We start from the raw sequence: 24,525 nt of genomic DNA on the forward strand, positions 1-24,525 counted from the left end.
AGATCAGTTACATTTCCTATTTGTCAGGAGTGAGGAAGGTGCTGATGAACTCCAACTCTCATCAGCTCCAGCCTGCACAGCCAGTAGGTGTAGATGATGGGAGCACCTGAAGGGCCACTGCTTCTCCCACCCCTATTCTGTGTTTTTTGGAGAATGGTGAGTGGCTGTTTGACGCCCTCATTGTGTCTCCATTCAGTGCTGCTGAGGATTCTCAAGCTAAGATGGAAGGGAGCTGTGACTGGTGCAACATGCTAAAGAGGAGTGCCTGGAGGTGAAAAACAATGCAGTATATTTAATCTTGCTGCGTTCTTTGAGCAGAATGAGAAGGTTAAGGGCCAAGCTAGATGTTGCACAAGGGATGTGTGGCGGCTGCCAAGAGCATCAGCTATCCTCTATTTCCTCTACGTATTTCCCTGGTAGCTAGTAATAGAAAACATGGGTCATCATCTCAGCACTTGGTGCTTCCCCGCATCTCTTTAAATAGGCTCTCAGCTTGTATACAGGTTGGTGGATGTGTTTTAAGGCTGTGACCAAAGAGACCGCACAGAGGCTGATTCACAGAACCCAAAAGACCAATTGCTGAGTGTTTTGTAGCACAAGCATTCTAGATTTATTCATTGGGCTTTGAAGAGAAAAATGGAAGGCTGTTTCTGATGAGTAGGAGGTAGCAGCGCAAATTAATGTCCTGCTTCACGTGTTCCTAGGGCTGACCTCTGGCACCAAGGTGCTGATTTGCATGTTCTGGAAATCTGCACAGTATTGCTCTCGCAGGACTATATCAGAATGCAGGTGGGGGGGGGTGATATACCTGAATGCCCCACGCTCCGTGAGGCTTCCTTCACACATTCATCCAGAATGGCTAGGAAATTGCTGCCACTCTTTGCCCACTGCATCCGTAGCAGTATGCAATTCATTAGTATGCCAGGCGGCATTTGCTTCTTGATTAGGGAGTCCTCCCAGCACTATTACTTAAAGGAGCTTTCCAGACGTGCCCTGAATGCTAAGCGAGTCTCAGCCTGCATGCACAGCCAGAATGGTGAAAAGGCAGGGAGGGAGCAGGGATGCTGAAGGAGGTTCCCTGACACTTTGGCAGGCAAGCAGCTCGGCAAGCAGATCTTCTGGTCTCAGATTCAGATGATGCACTATAGGACTTTGGTAGAAGCGATTCATTTGTGGCTAGATCTCAATGGGCATTTGCACTTTTATGCATCCACATGTACAGCATGCTCTGCTTATTAATCTTTCTGTCTTTGTGCACATCAGTAGGCATGTTTACCCAGTGCACAAATGATATATTCATGGGGGGTATACCTCATGTAAATATAGTTTGTTTTTCTTGCAGTGCCTCTGAGAGCAACCACCACAGGAGTATGTGTGTGTGTGCCCAGTAGTATATATATGTGGGGTGGGGTGTGTATTATTCTTCCATCTCACCTTTTTATGTGGACACATGATCATGTGCCTCCGGGTCCAAACAAAGAGCACTGATTAACACTCTGTACTAAAGGCAGCAGTCCAGTATAGCTCACTGTACATAGATGTCCAGATTAGATTACTGTAATGCATTCTAGGTGGGGCTGTCCTTGAATACGCAATATGTGTCTTCCAGGATGTTTACTCATACAGTTGCTCTAACTTATATAACACCACATCTGAAGAGTTGATGTTGGCTGCTTGTATGCCACCAATCCCAGTTCAAGACTTTATTGTAGTTTCCTGAACAAGTTAGGACCCAGTTACCTGAAGGAAAAGCTCTCTTGGTCTTGCCTTTCCTGAGTTTTACAATCTACATGGGAGGCATTCCTTTTTGTTCCATCACCTATTGAAGCTTTAGCTTGAGATTGGGTCTTCTCAGTGGGGATACCCTAGCTGTTGAAAACTTTTTCCCACCAAGGTGTGGCTGGGATTAACAGCTGAGCTCTTCCTTGGCCTTTGGTGGAGATCAAGGTTATTGAACCGCTTGGTATTCAGAAGCAACATTTGTGGTGGGGTAGTGCTGCCATCAATGCTGATATTGCTGCTTCTTAAATGGATGGTTGTGGAATTGGGCTGCATGAATGCCATTTTTGGATGTCCTTGGAGGCTAGGTCAAAACCTGTGGTTGTCAAGATGCTGCCCCTCTCCTAGGCCCTAAACCCTGACTTGAGGCCGGGGTGCTCCTCTGCCTCCATCCCCAGTTCCATGTTCGGAGTTAGAAAGGGACTTCCTGGTTTGGCCCTTTGCTGTCTTCAGTAATGCAGTGGCCAAAGAAGCTCCCTCTCGCCACCCCCTCTATCTCCCAAACAATCATATTATTATTATTATTATTATTATTATTATTATTATTATTATTATTCGTCCTTTAGCTAGGATCACTGTGCAACAGTGGGGACAATTGCCACCCCTCTTCTGCTCCAGGGTTGAGAGGATGGTTGGGGCTCACTACATTTGCCAAAGGGTTGTGGAACCATCATCGTGGCAAGCAAAAAGAAAAGGGGAAAAAATGCTGAATCTGATCATAACCTCAAAAATAATCATAGACATTACGGTAACGAATAAACAAAAGGAAGTCATCTCATATTTGTTGGCAGCAGTGAAATTATAATATTCCAGTAAGTGGAGAATGCAAACGATCCCAACAACAAATGAATGGATTGAAAAATGCAGGGATTTTACTTTAATGGCAAAATTGACTCATTTTATAAAGACAAAAGAGAAAATATAGCTTTGAGAAAAATTGATCATTTTAGGGTAGATTTGGTTACTCCCACAATCTGAAAAGGGTTTTATGTTGTTTTGAATTATCCCATTCAAATTTATGAATAATTGAAAATAACTGACCAACTGTCTTAAAATTAAAATCCAAGATAAAACTTGCTGATTGTGAGTTGTGTATACATTCATGAGTATGCGGATATACATGATGTGCATATATATGTAAATAGTAGGCAATATCCAACTAACTTCTTCCATTAGTGCACGGATTTACACTTGTTTAGAAAACTTCCCCTCTCCTTTCCCTACGTATGTCCCGCCCCTGTCCAGATATGCTCCAGAGGACTGGGAAATCCCAAAAGTAGTTTTAGGAGACATGGGGGTGGAGGAGACTGAGGAGAGAGTTTCACTGCTCAAGTGCAAATCCTTGTACTGATGGAACAAGTAAGTTGGATGCCGATCAGTGTGTGTTTGTGTGTGAGTATTTATATGCAGGGCTTTTTTCAGCCGGAACTCGCCGGAACTCAGTTCCAGCACCTTCCAGGTGGGCGCCATTGCTATTATAAGAGAACAAGGGAGGTGCTCATGGTGAGTTCCAGCACCTCTTTTTCTAGAAAAATAGCACTGCATATATGTATATGTATATCTATATTTGTGTGTGTCTGTGTGTATGTGTATCTATATACAGTATCTGCTTAAGCAGGAGAGTTGTATGTGTGTATAAACATGTGTATATATAGGTTTGTGTAGTTATGCAGAAATATTAAGATTGATATAAATTCATTTATGTTCATGGTGAAAATATGCAAAAGGAAATTTTGAAGGTAGAGATTTAGGTATGTGATAGGAAGTGTCTCCAAAATCACTTATGGTTTGAAATAATATGTTTGAGTTCTTCTATTCTTCTTTTATACTATATGCTATATTTTTGAATATATTTAATATATTAGGTTTTCAAGAAACATTCCTAATATTAATTATGTTCCAGATTGTTCTACTGTTTTTCGTGGTTAGCACTAAACATCTGTACTATTCTGTGGGCAGAAGATTTCTTCACCATTTCTAGCAGAGACAATTAGTAGAAGTTGATTCTATTGCAAATTTTTATATGGTTCAAACTAGTGAGGTCTGTTTTTGGGGACAGTGCACCTAAAGTTTGACATATATGAACTGGAGGGGGGTGGGAATGCCTGCAGAGAAGCCTGTCAACTTTCCCTCATCCTCTGTCCAACTATTGGGACTCTCTCTAATTGCCACGAAGGCTGTTATCCCAGGATTCAGTTTCCTTTCCAACTGTGCTGTGCATTCCCACAGTTTCATATAGCTCCTTCTAGACTCAGCTGAACTGAGGAGGATTTTCCAGAGCTATTTTAGTGTCAGATTTAAAAGGAAAGGAATGGTGCTAAGTTAAATTCTGAGGAGTGGGTGATCTTCCCACTTCCTTAATGTCACCACCACCGTTGTAAGTAGTTTCCCACAACTCTGATCTTTACATGTCCCCTTCATGCTAAGCTAGCCTTCCTTGCTGCTGTTAGCATAGTTGGTAGGTATTGATGTTGTTCCCTAATAGTAACCTCGTCAGGAAAAAAGAGTCTTACAATCATAGAGTTGGGACCACAAGGGTCATCTAGTTCAAACACCTGCAGTGCAGGAATCTTTTTTGCCCAACATGGGGCTCAAACCCACATCCCTGAAATTAAGAGTTTCATGCTCTTACCAACTGAGCTATCCCACTGTCCTCTTAGACAACTGTTCACTATTCCTTATGTCCCTATAAAAATGCCCCACTATGGACATGTGAGTCATGACTCACAGCTAGATCACACCCTGACTGAAGGCGAGTTGCTAGTACTGCTACCACTGTTGCTTGTGTGGAATAGGATAAGAAAAAAAGAAGGGATGCAGACAGATACAGAAAAATAGTGAAGGAACTGATGTGGTGAAAATAATAATGTGGAAATTAATGGTGGGCCTGAAGGCCATTGCCTTAGACATTTGCTCTCCTCCTGTTCAGGCTATTCAGAGGATACTGAGGAGTGGAATAAAATATTACGAATTCCTAAACACAATAAGCTATTTGTTTTAACAATCTACACCAATGTTTTAGGTGATGCTCCTGCATGGGACTGAATAAATATTTCAAATTCTAAAGGACAGGTTTCCTGGGATTATTCTAGCCCTGTGTAAGGGGAACACGTGTGTTAATATGAAGCATGTTTAGGAGACTGCCCCTTTCTCACTGCCTCAAGAAAGTTAGAGAGGATTACTCGGGATTCATAACATGCTGAATTTTGAGTGATTAATCATTTTTTAGGATTGGTAGCATATCGTCCATAGCATAGGGTAGATATTGTAACAACTGGCCTCATTTTGCGAATGAAGGACAATCAGGGAGAAGGACACAATTTTAATGGAGCTGTTGGAGGACGGTTCTTGCTATGTGAAATACTTTAAAATGCCATCTCATTTCCTATTCAAACAAAAGTCTTTGTAGCTTACACTGTCTGCTCCACTTGTCATCTTCAGAGCTGGATCATGGAGGCAACTTGTCACAGCTGCTTGTAGCTTCATTACAGTATCCAGCAACAGTGGTTTGGATAGTTAGTACCATCATCAAATGGAGAATGGAATCATAATAGGATTCTATTTGAACACAGCAATTCACCATTTGCCAAATATGGATGGATGGATAGAATAAGTGGGTAAAATGCACTTTATTATTATTATTTTTTAAGAAGGAGGTGAAGAAAATAGCCCTGCATTCACATATTCATTCATGAAGGCAAATATGGATTTTTATACATCCGTAGAGTCTGGTGAGGGAGATGTAGAATATGACTACAAAGATGACACTACCTCTTATTTGTTAAAAACATTTATATCTGCCTCTCCAGAGCTTGAGTCAGCTTACAATAAAGATGACAACAGTAAAATCACAAAACAAAAAATATAAATAAATACAGCACGCATACCCTCAGCAAGGCTGTATAAAATTCATACTAGCAACATGATATTATTAAAACTCAGTGGCAGAAAGCTGATTGAAACAGGTGAGCTTTACTCCCCCTTTTGAAGATTAAGAGAGAGGGGAAAACCCTGAACCTTATCAGGAATGCTATTCCATAGTCTCAGGGCAATCAAATTAAAGATCAAGCTCCTTTCTGCAGATGTCCTCACTTCATCCCACATAGGCACACAGAGAAGGGGCTGACCTGCATAATGCAAACTGCAGTGGGGTTCATATGAGGATATACACTTTTTGCATGTGCAGCCATTGGAAATCAATAATTTAAGAATGTGCTTTCTTTTGCTAGTGTGCCTTTGGTACTTGGGCCAGTCATGAATAGACCAGTTCAGATGTGGTCATCATATTTTAGCCTTTAGCTCACATACTGCCTTCTCATGCTCTGATTCCATCATTCATTTCCTGTGTAAGGAAACCCATTGTTCAAACAATGTAAAACTGATTTTCGATTCTAGTTTGGAAGCAAACTACAGTTTGTGCAAACCATTGCTTGTCCAATTTGGAGGTAACAGCAAAATATGGTTTGCTCAAAACAAGAAGTGGAGGAGGGAGTTGGAGTGTGCAAGAGTGGTGGAGGGAGTTCAGGAGTTGAAAGCTTTGAGCCAACAGCCAAACCACGATTTGCCCTCAGAGTGTGTCAACAGTCGTGCTCACTGCAAAACACATACAAACATAGATGGCAGATTATATCAATGAGATGACTCCCGTTGCCATGGCAACCAACATGAATGAGCATAAGAAGGTAACTGTGAAGAATGTGAATGGGAAATGTCCAGTTGCTATGGTGATCCAGTAAATGGAAAGAGCCCCTCTGGTGTGACAGAAGCAGGCTCATCTGCAGGCAGAAGCTCTTCTCACACTTCAACTGATGGACAAGTAATAATAGAGTGAGTGTCTCGCTCAGGGTAAAGGGATTGGGACCAAATAGGTATATATTCATAGGAAAGTCCCTTAGGTATTTACAGGACCCAACCAATAACCCAAGTGTGGATATGAGAACATATGACTGCAAGCCCTATTTATTGCAGTGGTTTGTTTATGGGAAACTGGGTAGAGTAATTAATACAATTGGCAAGATAAGTTACTTGGAAGTCATATGTCAGACTCACCTATATAATTATACCAGCAGTGTACAAAAAACGGGCTAAAAATGGAGGGTTGATTCTGGAAGTATGTGAGGCAAAGCGTGCCAAGTATGAATGGGAAAATTTCTCTATATCTGGTTCATATCACTTTCACGTGTTTTTACCCATCATTCCATTCCATTTATGCATTAATTTGTGATTTCTAAATAAATCATTTTGATATATATTTAAATGTGTGTTTTCTTTAAATGCCTATTTTCTTATGTCCAGACGACCTAGAACTGGGTCACAATATATTGTGACATCTGGTGGGTGGCTGTGTTCTGGTTTTACGAATTAGTCTCAGATGTGCTGATCATTTAAAACATTCATCCCGGGCTGGATTACGTCAGGATAGTACTCATGCATCTGTCTGGTCAGGGTCACAGGGTATGTTGCTCTGGCAATAGAAGCAGAGAAGGAGATACATTCTTCTGGCATTCAGCCATTGGTTACTGTGAGTCACTAGACTTTCACCTCACAGATCAGTTCTCTAAACCAACTAGTGCAACCTGTGAGAGGTGTGACAGCTGTAATTCCCCCCTCTGGAATTACAGGGAATCTCTGGAGCACAGATTCTTTTCTCTAACCAGTTCTAGAGCACAAGGCAAGAGAGGTATGGGTGCTAGAGACCAGGTTTCTTTGGGTTTTCTTCCAATCATGGAGGACAGGTATGGTATACCTAGGTAACTAGTCTAGCATAGGGGTTAAGGTATCAGACTAGGACCATTTTTTCTCAAATACCCAGTAAGATGTGAAGACTACTAGATGACCCTAGGAATCCTTTAGTAGGAATCATATATAGTTGTGTATATATGAACTGTTTTGAGATGAGCCAACAGCTACCCAGAAACAGCAGTAAGTCATGAAGGTTCTTTGACCAGCCAACATACACACTTCTAGTGATGTTCTCTGACTCCACTGCAATGAAGTCTGTTCCTCATCTTATTAGGATGCCTATGAGTTCACACTGGTTCCCATTGGAATCATTTGCTGCCCACACTGGTCCCAAACTGTGTATATGGACTTTCCGCACACTCTTTCTATGCACAAAGCTAACTATAAGGCTTGTGAGCTGGTTCCAGATGCTGCCATCCTGCCAAGTGCTCCTATTCCTCCTCTCTCTGTGGGTTGTATCCAGTGTTAGGTCCATTAATTCCAATGGGTCTACTCTGAGTAAAGCTTAGTTGGCTACAACCCTATGCAGTATTTCTAAATCGATATATGACTACAAATTGTTTGGTTGAGTGCATATTTATCTTCTGTGTATTTTTTCCAGAACGTAGAGAGTATTTTTGTTACATTTGGGCAACTGTGCAAATTAAGCAGGGGGACTAAACTGCTGTTGCACAATAAGCAATCATGCTTGCTTCTTCTGTATTTTGTAATTGTTGATCAAATGACTATTGGGGATGAATTTGGGCATTTGTACAGCTTCTGCTCCAAAATGGAAAAAGAAAAAGCCCCCTCCCAGCACAAATCTTTTGTTTTGAACCGGGGGTGGGGGAGGATATATTTGATTCACACAATTGCCATGCAAATATCCTTCCTGTAATTAGAGTAATGGCATGATCAGCCCACAGCAATGTAATTCTGGACCACATCATGCCCACATTGCTTCCTCTTAGAGTTTCAATGTGAATGACCCTAAGCAAATGCAGGGCACATGCACAAAACAGTGCAGTTGTAGGTAGCAGATCAGGTGTGCCTCACAGATATCTTAAAACGGCACTAACCTGTGGTGCCACTTTCCAAGTAAGGCAAATGGGCCCTAAGGTATATTGTTCATTTATCTCTTATATTTCTGATATTCAAAACCCATGATATCCAGCATGGTTCCATAATGTATTCAACTTCAGCTGCCCAGTTCCTGCACATTCCTTGATTACTGAACCCCTATCCAAGACAGTTTAAGGCTTTATGCTGCGTATTTCTGGGAATCCAGAGCTCAGCTTTTAGTATTGCAGCATAGCTGATGAGTCAAAAGATCCTCAGCGAAATGACTTTTCCTTTCCTGTGCTCCAGCTGAACTCCTGCTTTGCACCAATTTGCAGCTTCAGTTCCTAGATTTTGCAGACTTCGGTAACCACTCTTGCAGTGTGGATTAGAGTGGATTGCAGTACAGTGGTACCTCGGGTTACATACGCTTCAGGTTACATACGCTTCAGGTTACAGACTCTGCTAACCCAGAAATATTACCTCAGGTTAAGAACTTTGCTTCAGGAGGAGAACAGAAATCGTACAGCAGCGGTGCGGCGGCAGCAGGAGGCCCCATTAGCTAAAGTGGTGCTTCAGGTTAAGAACAGTTTCAGGTTAAGAACGGACCTCCGGAACGAATTTAGTACTTAACCCGAGGTACCACTGTAGTGGAAACCCAGAAGTTGCAGTGAGCCACAGCATAGAAAAGTCGAAACCTGTCAGAAATTTTGTGTGTGTGTGTGTGTGTGTGAGAGAGAGAGAGAGAGAGAGAGAGAGAGAGAGAGAGAGAGAGAGCGAGCGAGCGCACCTGGCGGGGTGCAGCAGCGGAAGATAAAGGGAGACTTGGGAAAGCACCAGCAGGTGCATAGGAAGCGTTTTGTGTGGCCCGCACTGCAGCCTGAAAGCTCAAGTGTGTCTTGCCAGACAACTCCATGGGTTGGCCCAATGGAAAGCATGCTGCTTATCACCTTCCCTGCCAACACAGTTTCCCCTGTTTGACTAGCACTTCCACACTGCCCTTTGCTGCTAGGGGATATTTCCCTAGCACAGTCCTTGCCCCTCATGTGTTTTCTTAGAGCTTGGGGAGAAGAATTGGGTTGTTCTGTCCGATCACCAGGTTTTGTTTCTGTTCTTGCTTTTGCAAGAGGGAAGTGTTTCTAGCATGGATAGAGACTCTCCTCCCTCCTGCGCCCTCTTGGATTCCTTCATGTGGATACTGCTGCTGCTGCTGCTGCTATTTCCACCCCACACCTTTTAAGACTCACCCTCACAAAGCAGCTTATATTAAAAACAACCGGCAAGACAAATAGCAGCATAATATGTACCTTAATATAACCCAGTGCTCATAGGTTGTTAAATGCATATTACTTTTTTGTTGTCCTATTATTGCTGTTGTTTTTAGGCACAGCTGGAGTTACCTTTCTGTCTCCCAGTAACCACCTGCTGGGGGTGTACAATGCAAAACTGAATTTCAGACAAGGAGAGTTTTGAGCATCTCCATATTACCCGGCAGCTGAACTGTAATCTCTGCACCACATGGTGGAATGGGAAAGAGCTGTTCAGCCTTGAGCTTTTTAAACAGAATATTGTAAAGGAGAGGAAAGGGACCAGGGTGGCAGTTTCCATGAATTAAAAGCCTCAGTCTCAGATCTCGAATCCGTAGGTTCCAGATCTCAGCTTTTCTTAGAACTGCTTGGGCAGCCAGAGCAGGTCAGTATCTCTCTGGAGCCTCAGTCTCCTATCTGTAAAAGGGGGAGTATATCAGAGAAGGATTCTGTATATGAAATGCATGCAGAACACAAATGATATCAGCCTCATTAATTTCATTGGGGTTTGGGATGGAATTCAGTGCTATAAGCCATTCTGACACTTCCATGTAGGAAGGGAAGGATGGGATATAAGGATGCTTTGAAACTTGGGTTAATTTGCTCCTGTTTCTTTATTATTATTATTATTATTATTATTATTAAAAATTCTATTTTGTTCCCCTGTTGTATACTGTTGGGGTTCTTTCCCATACCAGAGATTTCTGTACTGTAATGCATTTAGTTACATATGGCTTCATCAGCTGCAGTGCAGCTGCTAACTTTTCTGGGTGATACTTGCAACCCAATTATGCCCCTTAGTGGGAAGGATGTGTATAAACTGCTCTACCAGACTAAATTTCTGCTATTTTTTACTCCATGCTTCAACCAGCAAAGTTTGGGATATAGGAATCATGTCAAACTCCTATAATGTGGTGGCCTGAGAATGAGGCAATTTAAAGTACAAGATGGGTGGTAGGATTGCCAGTGTTCCCCCCTCCCCAGGTCTCCTATGCCTTGAAAAATTGCATAGCAAATTGAAGAAGTGCATCTTTTCCCATTGCTTCATATGCATGGGGGGGCATTCACCACCTGCATTTTACTTGCCATGCAACTTTTCAAGGCACAGGAACTCTGCCAGAAAAGAAAAAATGGCAACTCTAGGTTGCCTGACTCATTTTGCACATGAACTAGTTTGCAGTGGCAGGCAAAACCGATGACTCAGATGATGCACTCTCATAGATAGAGAGACCTCTGCCATTGGCCAAAGGAAGGAGCAGATTCCTGGAGCGTGGCAGTGGGCCTGATTCAGGCTTGTCCTAAATGTTCTAGTGCTATAGCGAGCATGACCCATAGGATTATTTTTTGATCCTCCAAACCTCCATGTGAGAATGGGAACCTTGGTGAGTGGTGAAGATTAACCTTTTCCCTCTGTCATGATCCTGAAGCTTCTGTTTGCATCAGGTGGGGACTTCCAATTGGCACTAAGGCTATGCATACATTGAAAGCACACGATTTCCCCTAAAGAATTCTGGGAATCGTAGATTGTTAGCACAGGGATTGAATTTGGTAATATGGAGCCCTGAGTGAAGACAAAATTTGCCCCACCCAAATATTTATTATTTTCACAATAATTCCTTTTGGTACTTTGAGTAGGTACCCATATAAATATAGGTGGTACCTTGGTAGTCAAACGGTTTGGCTCCTGAACAAATCAGCTCCCGAACGCCATAAACCCAGAAGTGAGTGTTCTGGTTTGCAATCATTTTTCGGAAGCCGAACATCCAACACGGCTTCCGCAGGTTCCGATTGAGTGCAGGAAGCTCTTGCAGCCAATTGGAAGCCATGCCTTGGTTTTTGAACTGTTTCGGGAGTCGAACCGACTCCTGGAATGGATTAAATTTGAGAACCAAAGTACCACTGTATTATTATGTCCCCCCTCAGTTGTTGCCCTGTGCATGGGAACCACCCACACCGCCCTAAATTCAACGCTGTTAAGGGTGCTGGGATTTGAAATTATGTGAGGGGTAAATTACACTTCTCAGTATTCTTTGAAGGAAGTAATGTGGTTTAACACACTACAGCAATATAGTGTGTTTATCATGAGTAACAGTGGGACGTCCTGATTTCAGTGGGACTTTCTTGACAGTGTACTAGGATCACAGACTTGAACTGAAAACTATTCAAGATGTTGAAATTATCATCTGCCTGTCCTAAGAGGGTCTGCATTTTGGTGTTGACATAGAGCTGCTGCTGTTTTCTAAATATTCTTTATATAGACCTGTAATGGGGATGGATATAGATATAGGTATTTCACTATTCCCAATACTGAGCCATGGTGGTTTTGTGATCTTTTGGAGATGATACACTATGTAAATTAGTGATGGCTTGGGATACATGTGAATTTACACTGCAGGAGCCATTTTTGCCACCTTCCCCCTCCCCTTACTGAAGGGAAGGTGACAATAACTTCACCCAAAGCTTTTTCAGGGCAGGCTGTTTAACACCCAACCTGCTATAAATATTCTCCTGATGATCATATTTTAAAAGCATCTATAGCTTTGGTGCCCTTGATAATTCTGTAATTAAAAATAGAAAAATGCAAGACTGCTAAGTACCAGCTGGTGGCTTGTAAACCAAATCTATACATGCTTTCTGCTGGCTTCAACAAGATCTGCACCTCTTTGGCACAACACTGTTTTGGGTTAAATGGCTTTGGTGCAATTTGTTTATCAGTTGATTTTAACAATACATTATTGACATTATTGACTCTGAAAATAATGCAAGCTTTTGCAGAATGGTGAATCATATACTTGGGTGTATGATTTTTTATGTCTATTTTCCTCCCATTTTCCTCTTTTTTTTAATAAATCCCTGGGCAATTCATGCTGAAGTTTAACCCAGTGCTGACTCTGCTTACTCTCCCTCTAGTCTGACTTTGAGTGTGTCTGAGCAAGACAGAATGTTATATAAACCCAAATCCAGGCCTGTGCATTAGCGTGCAGGGCAAAAGAATGCATATAAAATCAAGAACTCAACAGCAGGACAATCATACAGGTTTTGCATCTCTTTAAATGCCTCAGAGACTAGGCATGTGGCATGCCAGTTCCAGTGGTGTGCTCTGAAACACAGACGTGGTAAACCTCATGGAGGAACAATTTCAGAATGACTTCGTTCTCCACACTGCACACTCATGGCACACACTAACAGCTCCCGCTGACACCAAGCTGCAGCTTTTACAATGATTGAATGCTCTGATAAAAAGTACATGCTAACAGAATCTCAGATTTTGCCTGGGTTTGTAGTGCTTCCATCCTGACTGCAATTCTGCGCATAGTTCTGCCCTCCCAGTGACATATCTGACCCACGAAGTTCTGGAGCAGCGAGATTGATGGGAATACGACCCATCACTACTTCTTGTCTGTAGTGAGCTCTATCCATGCAAATGCCCGGGAGAAATTTTTCCTAGTGGATCTCTGTGGGGCTAAACATTGCCAGAGGAAGGAATGGCAATCAGGAGAGTCTAGAAATGTAGGGTAGTAGGCAATAGAGTCATTGTGACTTCAGAATGTCTCTAACCTAAGTAGTACACAAGAAGAGTCTGGTTGGCTTTGAGCAAAGACTTTCCACTGTGGCTAATCAGATGCTTTGGGGAAAGATCACAAGTGGTACTTTGCTTCAGTCTCCCCAGCAACTGAAACTCATAGCAATACTGTCTCTAAACATGGAAATGCCATACAACCATCATGGTCAATCACTGTTGCATCGTTCATGAATTTGTCTAATCTCCTTTTAAAACCACAAAACCTGAGATCTTCACCACATAACTTGGAAGTGAATTTCATAAATTTATTGTGTACTGTGTGAAGAAGGTACCGTCTTTTGTGCTTCAGCAGCTGGGAATGCAAAAGAGGGGCAAAAATCAACAGTCTAAGGCAAACTGAAAGATAGAAAGTTAACTATTTACTCTGACTAACTTCAGGGTAGTAATGTCGTTACTATGGTCTGATATTTAGGCATGTCTGATAAAAACAGGTACACATTCAAGAGGTGGTCAGGTATTAAAAGCAAGGGGGGGCAGAATTTTCACCATCCAAGATTGAACCAATTTGTATGTGCCAAGATGGTTCAGAGTAAAATTTGGATATTGTAGCAAATATTTTTTAATGAAAACTTATATTTATGATACCTTACCCCATACCAGCTGCTAAAAAGTTGCACGCTCCCCGCTGTGTTGATGAAATTTAGGCACATTTGCTAGGTTTGTAAAAAATAAAAAAGAGAAATTTTGGGTTGCTGTTACAAAGAAAAATGATAAGATCATAAGACATAAATTAATCATGGATCCCACAATTATATTATCAGAAAAACTGAATGAGGCATTACCCAAAAAAATTAAAGGAAAATGGTGGGGAATATGTTGGCAGCAGCACAGATATTGATAGCTAAATGTTGAGAGAAACAGCAGAAGTCATCTGTGGGGAATATGGAAAATATATTTGGCATACAATATTAATGCACAAAGTATTTTATAATAAACTTTAATAATGAGAAAGGTGCTTTGTGACTGTGAATTTATTTCATAATGGACTCTTAAAACTTGATATAAAAATATTGGGAAATCAGTTTTGAAAGTTATATAAGATTGAAAATCATGCTCATTTGTAAAAGAAAGAACTCTCCTGGTGTTATTTAATCACAAAGCAATTCTGTTCAATATTAATCCATTATTATGTAATTAGAGAAGTGTATAAATATATGATTAATAGATTTTAATAAATCATTTTTTAACATAATGATATAGTGTTGTACTATATCACACAATGATAATTAACTGGAATGTTTATGTGATTTTTTAATGAAATAAGAGTTTATTATTAATAATAATAAATATTCAGTACAGCAATACATAGGATGGAGAGAGAGTGGAGGTTGAAACATTACACTTCATAATAGCAAGGTAAGGATGTTCTGCTGTAATGTGTGAACATTACATATTTCACATATGGTGCTTTCCCATCCTAGTTCTGTTGGCCACAGATGGCATGTGAAGCTCATGAATTTCATCATAAGTTAAATCAAGGGTGGGGAACCACTTTCAGTCCATGGTCCAGACTGAAACCTGGCCAACCCTCTGGGCTCCTCATTCCAGTGGTGAGTGTGGCAAAAGCAGGGGAGTTACTATCAAATGCAACTCCCTTTGATTCTCCCTTTGTTTTAGGGCAGTTGTACATAAAACATGTAAAACATATGCAAAATACTTAAAAATTTAAAGTCTAAGCCAAGGAACATCACAGAAAGTGGTGAGGCAGATCAAAACAATTGTCAGATGGCACCATCTTAATGTCATATGATTGGCAGAAGTTGCTAAAAATGGACCATTTATGGGCCATTTGGAGGGGCTCAGTGGGCTAAATCAGGCTTGCAGGATCCACAAGTTTCATACTGCAGACAGCAGCAGAAATGTGGAAAGAAGCTCAGTACATGTCCTGCATCGTGTTTTCCCGCTTCTGTGTCCTTTATGATCTACCTGCAGTTCAGGGTCTCTAGGCACAAAATCTCCCCCCACCTCAGCTTGGGGTATGAGAACTGCACATAAACTGCAGGGGGAAATGCTACCTTGTAATGTAGGTGCCATATATTTTTCAAAGCAGATTGTGCCAGCTTAGAGTTAGTGAGTTCTTTATCTTTCTTCCCATTTGTCTGAGACTGTGGCATACACCTTGCTTTCCCCGCCCCCCGCCCCACTGCTGAGTCACATGGCCAGAGTAGATAAGTGGTTCCTAATCAGAGTTGCTCATTGAGCCCATCTGAGTCAGCTTTTTAATTACCATAAGAAAAAGATAGGAACACAGCAAGAATAACTGCTAATTCCAGAGCCCAGAGATCTCATTACAACGCAATTACTATCCTCTAAAATGTAACCACTTTTAAGTTAAGAAAGGCAGAAAAAAGGGTGGGGGGAGGGGTGCTTAACTAAAAACCAGTGAAAGGATGCTAAGATGCTTGCCACATATTTATGCCGTGTATGGTGCGTTTACCTCTTGCCCGTGTTACGATGATCCTGAATGTATTGCAGTAAAATGAAGAGATTATGATAACAACCATCATCATATTATTTCATAGCACTAAACCAATTGCAGGCAAAGTTCTTGGGATCCTTCCCAGCTGTTGGGAAGGAGTGGTGGATTCAATTAGCTGAAGGCAGTTATGGAGAATGGTGATTACTAGCTGGAAAAGAAACGAAGGTCAGCAAAAGAGATATATAAAGTGTTGTTTAAACAGGAAGGTTGGGTCGCTTTCTATGCCCATGGCAACAGAATATGCCCCCCCCATATTTTTTTTAAAAAATATTTATATCCTGCCTTTGAGGCAGCTAACAGCTAGTAAAATCATTTTTAAAAAAAGCATTAAAAAAAAGCAAGCAATTATTGGTTCATTAGAAACCACCTTGTTAAATGAACCTATTTAGTCCAGTTGTTGTCTGTTACCTAAAAGCACGGAGAGGAAGTAACCTGAATCTTTGAGTGGACACAAGCTAAGGGCTTCTTTGCACTGACCAACTCCTACCTCTAAGCAGTTGTTGGCCCACTTCAGCCATGCATATGGCCGTAGCCAAGATTTATTGGGGGACGGATGGACAGGATTTACTGGGGGAGTAGAACCGAGTTGTCTGCGATGCAATTGGTCACTTAAAAAGTGAAGGTAAAGGACAAGTCCAGTCGCAGACAACTCTGGGGTTGCGGTGCTCATCTCGCTTTACAGGCCAAGGGAGCTGGCGTTTGTCCGCAGACAGTTTTTCCGGGTCATGTGGCCAGCATGACTAAACCACTTCTGGTGCAACAGAACACCGAAACCAGAGCAGCACACAGAAATGCCATTTACCTTCCCGCCAGAGCGGGAAGTATTTATCTACTTGCACTTTTTGGTGTGGTTTCAAACTGCTAGGTTGGCAGGAGCAGGGACCGAGCAACGGGAGCTCACCCTGTTGCGGGGGTTTGAGCCACCAACCTTCTGATCGGCAAGCCCAAGAGGCTCAGTGGTTTAGACCACAGCTCCACCCGTGTCCCTCTATTGGTCACTTAGTTAAGCATTTTTGTTTATTTACTTTATTGGGGAGGGAGCTGCCCCCCTGCCACACCCATGGCCAGGCATATGCCAATGATGATGTGGGGAAATGTAATACTTCCTTGCCTGGTTGTGGGCTCATGTGATTTTTGCCTTCAGGCATTTGCATACAGTCTAGGTTTCAGATGTAATTTTTAAGATTTCATACAGATAAAATAAAAAAGGATGTACATAGTCCCAAGGGGTTCCCCTCCCTTGTGGGAAATAAATACTTATTTCCAACTCAACAGTCCCTGGATACAATCTATTATTTCATCTAAATGGTACATGGGCCAGATAGAAATTTGGGGATTATGGTTTTCCTTGATAAAATGGTAATTAGGTGCTATACTCCTCATCTGAATTGATTGTCCTTTAATGGAAGCCTGACATCCAACAGGAGAAACTTCCCGGCATGTAAATTGGTGAGGAAATCTTCCTAATGTCTGTTCATGAAACTGTTGTTAATGACACACCTAAAATTTGCAGTATTTTTGTACTCTCTAAATGCAATTAATGTGTATTAGTGGAATGGTGGAGCTAACCTCTATTAGTTATTGTGGATTCAGAATAAAGGAACGATTGCTATTAATCCTCAGGAAATGAGTATATTGTGCAGACATCCCTAGAATTAACTTCCAGAAGAAGGAAAACCTCCACATGCTTTTGGCGAAGTCCAGATTCCTTCCAAACAGTAGCAGGCTGGATTTCCACTACGTTATTGGGGGAAATCTACTTTACTTCCTACTCTGCGCTGTTGAAATAGACCAAGTTCTCAGCACCAACACTTCTTCTTTATTTCTCTTGCAGCATCTTGGCAACAGTCGGCACCGATTTTGACCTGCGGACTCTGCGGGCTGTTCGTGTGCTCCGGCCACTAAAGCTAGTGTCGGGAATCCCAAGTGAGTTAAGTGCACTCTTCATGTCCTGCAGCTCACCTGTAACTTATTTGAAGCATCCACCTTAGCATCTTCCTACAAGATATAACGACTGACCCAGGCAGGGGTTCTCGTCTTCCTGTGGCCCCAGTATCAACCTCTGCCACCACCTCCTGGGAACCTACAACTTTTCTTACAGCTTTCCCATGCAACCCATATGAACCAGCTTGAACCCTGTGATCATCATCGGAGGCCCTTCTTTGTGTGCCTCTTCCTCAAGAGGTTTGGGGTTGGCAACATGAGAACAGGCATTTCTGTGGTTGCTCCCCATTTGTGGAATGCTCTCCCTAGGGATGCTTGCCTGGTGCCTTCATTGCTTTTCCTTAGGTACCAGGCAAAAAAGTTTCTTTGTAGCCAGGCTGATTAACATTCTATGGTTTTTTTAAATGTGTTTGAGGGAGGAGGGTTGTTGGATTTTTTATGTATCTTACATTCTCACATATTATTTTTATGTTGTGAACCACCCTGTGATGTAAAACCCAGACTCTAATCCTAGGGACACCTTCCCAGAAGTAAACCCCACGGATCACAGCAGGACTTACTTTTGAGTAAACATACATAGCATTGCACTGCCATCCCTTATTCTCCTGTAGGCTCTACATGTAGGAACTAGAGCATCAGCCAGGAGGATGGCATCACTGGATATTATTCCAAAGTTCTTGAATACTAAGAGCGATGTCTAGAACTTGTGGAGTTTCCCATTTGTTTCCATGGGAGATATTTGGAAATAATTTGCATGAATGAAGGCTATTCCAATACAAGATGGTTATCAAAAGGGACTTGGGAATATCCACGTAAATTCCATACTTGGGAAGATCTGATCCCTTGTGACCTTCCAAAATGGCTCTTGCTTAATATTAGCCAGTTCAGGCTTCTTTCTTATTAGGATCTCTTCCCTCTAGGCTTATGGCCTCTTCTGAAAATATCATGTAGCAGAAAAAGAAATGGTCAAAGATTATAGTCACATGCTGTACAGAATGAGGAATTTGTTTTCTCTCATTCTTCTGTCTCCACTACTTATGAATGCAATAAGCAGGGAGTGAATTCGAGGTTAGAGGGAATTTGCACAAAGCAGGGAGCAGTGGTCAGGTCCCTCCCTGCTCCTGTTGAAATTTAAGTACAGTATGCATACTTATGGATCTGCCTTGTGATAATCCTGCTCTGCGCTCTGTCTTTTTCTTCTAGGTTTACAAGTCGTCCTCAAGTCCATCATGAAGGCCATGATACCTCTGCTGCAAATTGGCCTCCTCCTATTTTTTGCAATCCTTATTTTTGCAATCATAGGGTTAGAATTTTATATGGGGAAATTTCACACCGCCTGCAAGGATATTATTACAGGTAGGTAAAGAGCATCTGTTTCTCTGTGTCTGCCCCTCATCCTCATCATCCCAAGCTCAGATATAGAAGGCAGTGAGGCTGTTTTGACTCTGAATAATAGGTATCAGGCAAACTTTTTTTCTGCTAGGATTAAGTGAGCCAGGCTGAATATACTGAGTGAGCAAGTTTAGGGCAGGGGTGAGGAACCACTTTTGGCTGGAGGGATGGATCCAAAAAGGGTCAACACTCCTAGGATTACTTTGGTAGGTGGACGGGAACTCCCACTTGCCAATCACCTGATTTCACCTGATCTCCTGTGACATCAGACATTTCCTCTGCCATGTCTCCAAAGGAGGATTTGAGAGTGTACTTAAGAGTTCACTTCTGATAATTTATTTGTGGCTGCTCTTTGAACCTTTTCCATATCCGATGCCAGGTGATTTAAGGTGGGTGAGGAACACCCCAAACAGCCTCTTGAGCCAAACCTGTGACCTAGGGGCCTAATTAGTTCCTTGTTACAGGGTTTCTTCTCCCCCCTCCAACTTGTGTAGGAGAAGAAATGTAGACTGGATAGAAATGTACATGTTAGGTGGTGAGCCTCCTTGCAAGATTGACCTCAGGCCAAAACAGCTCTACCTGTTTCTACAGAAGGCAGGTACAGAGAATGCTAATTGACTGATCCCTCTGATATCACCAACTCTCCCCCTTTTCATATAACGTTTTTGTTTGTTTAAAAGAGTTGTGTTTTGATGGGGCTCTTTTTTAATGAATAGGGTGCTGAACAAAGCAACTGAACACTCCATAATATGCTTTATTACCTGCTCCTGATTACCTGCCTGGCACAGTTGCAGTATAACCAGAGAGTCTCTTTTTCCTCCCTCCACAGATGAAATCAAGGAGGAAGCTCCATGTGGAACGGACGCGTCATCACGCCTCTGCCCTAATGGGACCAAGTGTGAAGAATACTGGCAAGGACCCAACTATGGGATCACGCAGTTCGATAACATCCTGTTTGCCGTGCTGACTGTCTTCCAGTGTATCACCATGGAAGGGTGGACTGACCTCCTATACGATGTGAGTATTATTGTTATTTATTTATACCCAGCCTTCTTCTCTCAGAGGGACTCAAGGCAGCTTACAAAGAAATATATTAAATGGTAGAACTGGCTGTATTATGGTTCTGTCTGCAGAATGTACTGCAGCAAGAAAAGCAGAAAAACAAGGACTTAATTACATGCATACCTTGGAAGCCGAACAGAATCTGTTCTGGAAGTCCATTCAACTTCCAAAACATTTGACTTCCAAGGTGCGGCTTCTGATTGGCTGCAGGAGCTTCCTGCCCTGCAACCAATCGGAAGCCCCACCGGACATTCGGCTTCCAAAAGAACGTTCACAAACACTCACTTCCGGGTTTGCCGCATTCAGGAGCCAAAACGTTTGGCTGCTAAGGTGTTCTTCAACCAAGGTACGACTATAATTTGAAAAGATAGTATCTCTGGTATGTTATGAATGTAGGCAGGCATTGGCCTAATGCTGGTAGAAGAACATTGTGGCTTTTTCTATGGTATAAAGGAGTGATGAGTATAATATGAACCTAGGCATGGGAATTAGGATCTCTTCGCCACTTTCCTGCCTTGTTTGTTCATTTGTTGGCTGCATACATGCATATATCCCTTTTTCGCCAACACGCTTCAGTTTCATCTGTAGTAAATACTGTTTTCCTGCGGAGTAGCAAATTAGTTTTTGCATCTGCCCCATAGCCAAGCATTCAGAGATCAGTTTCTAGAATGAAACTGTGAAGCATTCTATCTAAACCAGGGGTGGGGGGATCTCAGGTCCAGGGGCCCAAGCAGCCCTTCAGGCACTTGGACCTCTCCCTAGGCCACCCCTTTCACTGGCCCTGCCTCATACCCTCCATGATAGTTTTTGCTTAGCTGTAAGATGTCCTTGAATTCTTATAAGGTCTCATTGTCAATAGAAACTAGCCTACTGTATAATGGTAAAACTTGTATTTGTTGTTCCACTCATTTTTGCCTCTGGCCCCACACATCACTGGTCTGTGGCCCTTGGAAGGTTGCCCATTAAGGAATATGGCCCTTGGGCTTAAATACGTTCCCCAGCCCTCATCTAGACTGAATCTGGCACCTTAGTCGCAGTCTCAGATGCACAGAATCCTCATTGAGCTGTAACAATTCTATCCCATTGGGAAATACCGTAATTATGATGATCAGAACTGGGAGATTTTAATGGAGAAAACAGATCTTCCCACTGGCTGCCCTCTGACCATTCAAACTAGGTTTCATAACATAATTAATGATACATGGGACAGTGGTGGTGGAGATTTCTCAGTATCTGTTGTGGAGATTTAAGAGGTCACACAGGCAAAATGGTGCAATTACTGAGGATAGTTCGATTGCATTAGGTGCAGCACAGTCTCTCTCACACACCCAAATTATATTCCAGACCTTGAATTGAGGTCAGTAAATGCCAGTCCCAGTCCCTTATTTTCTCCTCTTTAGCGTTGAGTACAGCTGGTGGCTGGTTGTGTGGATAAGGCACAAGTGTCACAGCTGAACCAACATGGGGAAGAGGAATTAATCCTAAAGCCACAGGGATTCCTGAATCCCTGGAGCAATTTAGGAGGCCTTCTGTTAGGATTGATCTGCCTGTCATTAGGAAATAAGATCATTTGGATTTACTTCTGCAAGGGAGCCTTATAGGAACATGGGGTAGCCATGGTGGCATGTCATAATGTACTGCCACTTACCTAAAACATTTAGATCAGCACAGCAAGGACTGCCTGTCCTAGATAGCTCCAAACAGCTAGAAAAAAATGAGGGAAAGAGCCTGAAACCACTCAGGCCACCTTGTAAAAAAGAAAAAACAGCAGCAAATACATGAGTAGGAGCAGACCATGCTCAGAAAGAATTTTAGACATGCAAATTAATCTGCATATCTACATTCTGATCTGATCATGATCTGTTGGATGCATACTTGGAAAGGTGGCTCCAAATTGTGGAACATACGGAAATTCTCCTCCATCCCTGTTCAGGTGGCTGCACAGACTCCTACAGCAACCCCATAAAAAGCCAGCCCATCCTTCTTTGACTCTGAGCTCAAGGCTGAGATTGTTATCAACAGTTCTGGGCTCTGTGCAGGGATTAGACAAAGGATGAAAATGTAAGAGGGGGTCTTTTGCATGCTGCTCAGCTGAGCATCTGAAAAAGAGAACTCTCAACTGTAAGGTGAAAAAGTTTGATGGCCTCTCACACTTTAATGGTAGCCACCAGTGAAGATTTGTCATTTTCCCTGCAATGTCACTTGAAATGACTCTACATCATGATGTAGTGTAATTCTGGGGCATCACAGGAAAATAAAAACGGCAGCTGCTAGCCTGAAGAGCACCAGTGAATTTCAGAATTTGTCCCCCTTGTTTCATGGCCTCTGAGTGGGAACATAGAAGGAGGAGGCAGTTTTGCTTCAGTCTAGTTTTGTAGTCTAAGCAACAGCAGAGGGTTTTGCATAAGAAATGGCATTGCTGATTCCCCCAGTTGATAATATTTGCCCTTTTAAATTCAGATGCTAGTGGTGTAACTTGTCTAATATAATCCTGGTTTTGTACAGCTACTGTAGATGTCTGTCCCCAGAAGCAGAAGGCTACTCTGGTATGTGAGAGGATGCAGAAGCCAGGTGATCTAGGGTTGTGCACTGGTAGACCTTGGATAGACCTTATAGAGGTTTAGGAGAAACAAAGAATATTAGCAGGAGAGAAGCGATGCCTGGTTGCAGTGTTGGTTGTAGAAGTCTTTTAAAGGGAAAGAGCAGAGTTGGCAAAAGGCGAAGGATGGGTGAGACATGGAGAGGGAGGGAAACTGGCTGGTAGCCAGGGAGGGTGGATCACTGTAATGGAGAGAGCATTGATCAGCCATGTAAATGGCAATTGATGAGACTGGGCATGTTGAGTTTGTGTTTCAAGAAGCGTGAGGAGTGGGGAGGTCAAGAAGCCAGGAAGATGAGCACAGATTTTAAAATCTCTGGAGAAAGGGAAGAGAGCCAGGAGTCAGACACAGTTCTTGTTTACTGAAGTTGATTATGGATAGTACCAAAGGACCAGCTGTGGGGGCACCATTATGATATGTTGGTGGTACTCTCTCACATAATGTGTGGTTAAAACAAATACATCCCCATTTTGCCTGCAAAACTCATTGCCCCAGAACTGAATGTCACTTGTTAAATTCTGAGTAAGGAGTAATAGTTATTGTTGAATGTTTGTTATGATCACAAGATGCAATTCCTGAGGCTACAATAATACTGTTAATATTAGTCACTGGATCATGTATGTAAACACAGCACTTCTTTCTATTCCCCCCCCCAAGATTACATATCCCATTAGCAACCATTTAAAAATGAGGAGGTGATGCAGGGACCAGGTAACTGATAGGTGACAGGAGAGCAGGAGTGGATATAAGACTCTACAGCAAAATAAAGTTGAGTGAGAAATTAGATTTGAATGCTCCCATACACCTCAATCTAAATAGTTAAAGCTCTGTAAAACATCTGAAATTGACCCTCAAACTATATTGGGAGTAGGAGAAGCCAGTGTCACAGAGCGAGGAATTCCGGAAAAGGCAAAGTCATTGGTTGCTTTTTAGTATGATATGGTAGTTGGGAAAATAGCTCCTTATAAACCTATAGCTGTCTAGGTGTAGTCCTAAGAACATAATAAGATCTCTGCAGGTTCAGAATTAAGGTCCACCCAGTCCAGTATCCTGTTTTCAGGAGAAGTCAGCCAGGTGCCTCTGGCAAAACCACAAACAGGTCATGAAAGTGACAGCCTTCCCAGTTGCTGCTCTCTCAGTAACTAGTATTCAGTAGTTCACTGCCTCAGAACCATTTTATCACATTGAACCAGACCTTGGGAGGGATGTGCTAAAAGAAATTTAATTTCCATGTCCCACAAGAAGCACCGAAAGGTAAGTTTGGGGCATAAGATCCCCATTAAAGACAGGTCTCTCTTTGAGGCCTTCCTATATTGGAAACAAGACTTTCTTGTAAATTAATGTATCATCTACTACCATTTTAGTGTGCTGCTAACACTAAAAAGTTTGAACCCCATGAATCATCCCCTCCTACCTGCCCTCTTTTCAAAAGCACAGATGAGCAATATGTAAGCTATTCTTTTCCTTTTTGCCTTGTGGGTCATCAAACTAGAAATCATGGGTATTTTTTTAGAAAGAGACACGTGTTCATTCAATTATACTCACAGTCCTCCCTTAGATTCTAATTCAGTTTGGATAATGCACTTGCAATAGCAGTGA

General features: G+C 42.2%; 1 protein-coding gene across 16 annotated transcripts in view; it reads left to right on the forward strand.

Moving 5' to 3' along the window:
* CACNA1A (calcium voltage-gated channel subunit alpha1 A) overlaps positions 1 to 24,525 on the forward strand; it is a 275,590-nt gene that overhangs the window by 101,708 nt on the left and 149,357 nt on the right. For all 16 annotated transcript variants that reach the window (XR_008328860.1, XM_053376385.1, XM_053376381.1 and 13 more), the window contains 3 exons: positions 17,763 to 17,854; positions 19,076 to 19,228; positions 20,094 to 20,281. Coding sequence is in view for 15 of the 16 variants with exons in the window: in XM_053376385.1 (XP_053232360.1) it covers positions 17,763 to 17,854; positions 19,076 to 19,228; positions 20,094 to 20,281 (433 nt within the window). In the remaining variant the exon portion in view is untranslated. The remainder of the gene's footprint in view (positions 1 to 17,762; positions 17,855 to 19,075; positions 19,229 to 20,093; positions 20,282 to 24,525) is intronic.

The sequence above is a fragment of the Podarcis raffonei genome, chromosome 2 (genome assembly GCF_027172205.1).
Source record: "Podarcis raffonei isolate rPodRaf1 chromosome 2, rPodRaf1.pri, whole genome shotgun sequence".
NCBI classification, from domain to species: domain Eukaryota; kingdom Metazoa; phylum Chordata; class Lepidosauria; order Squamata; family Lacertidae; genus Podarcis; species Podarcis raffonei.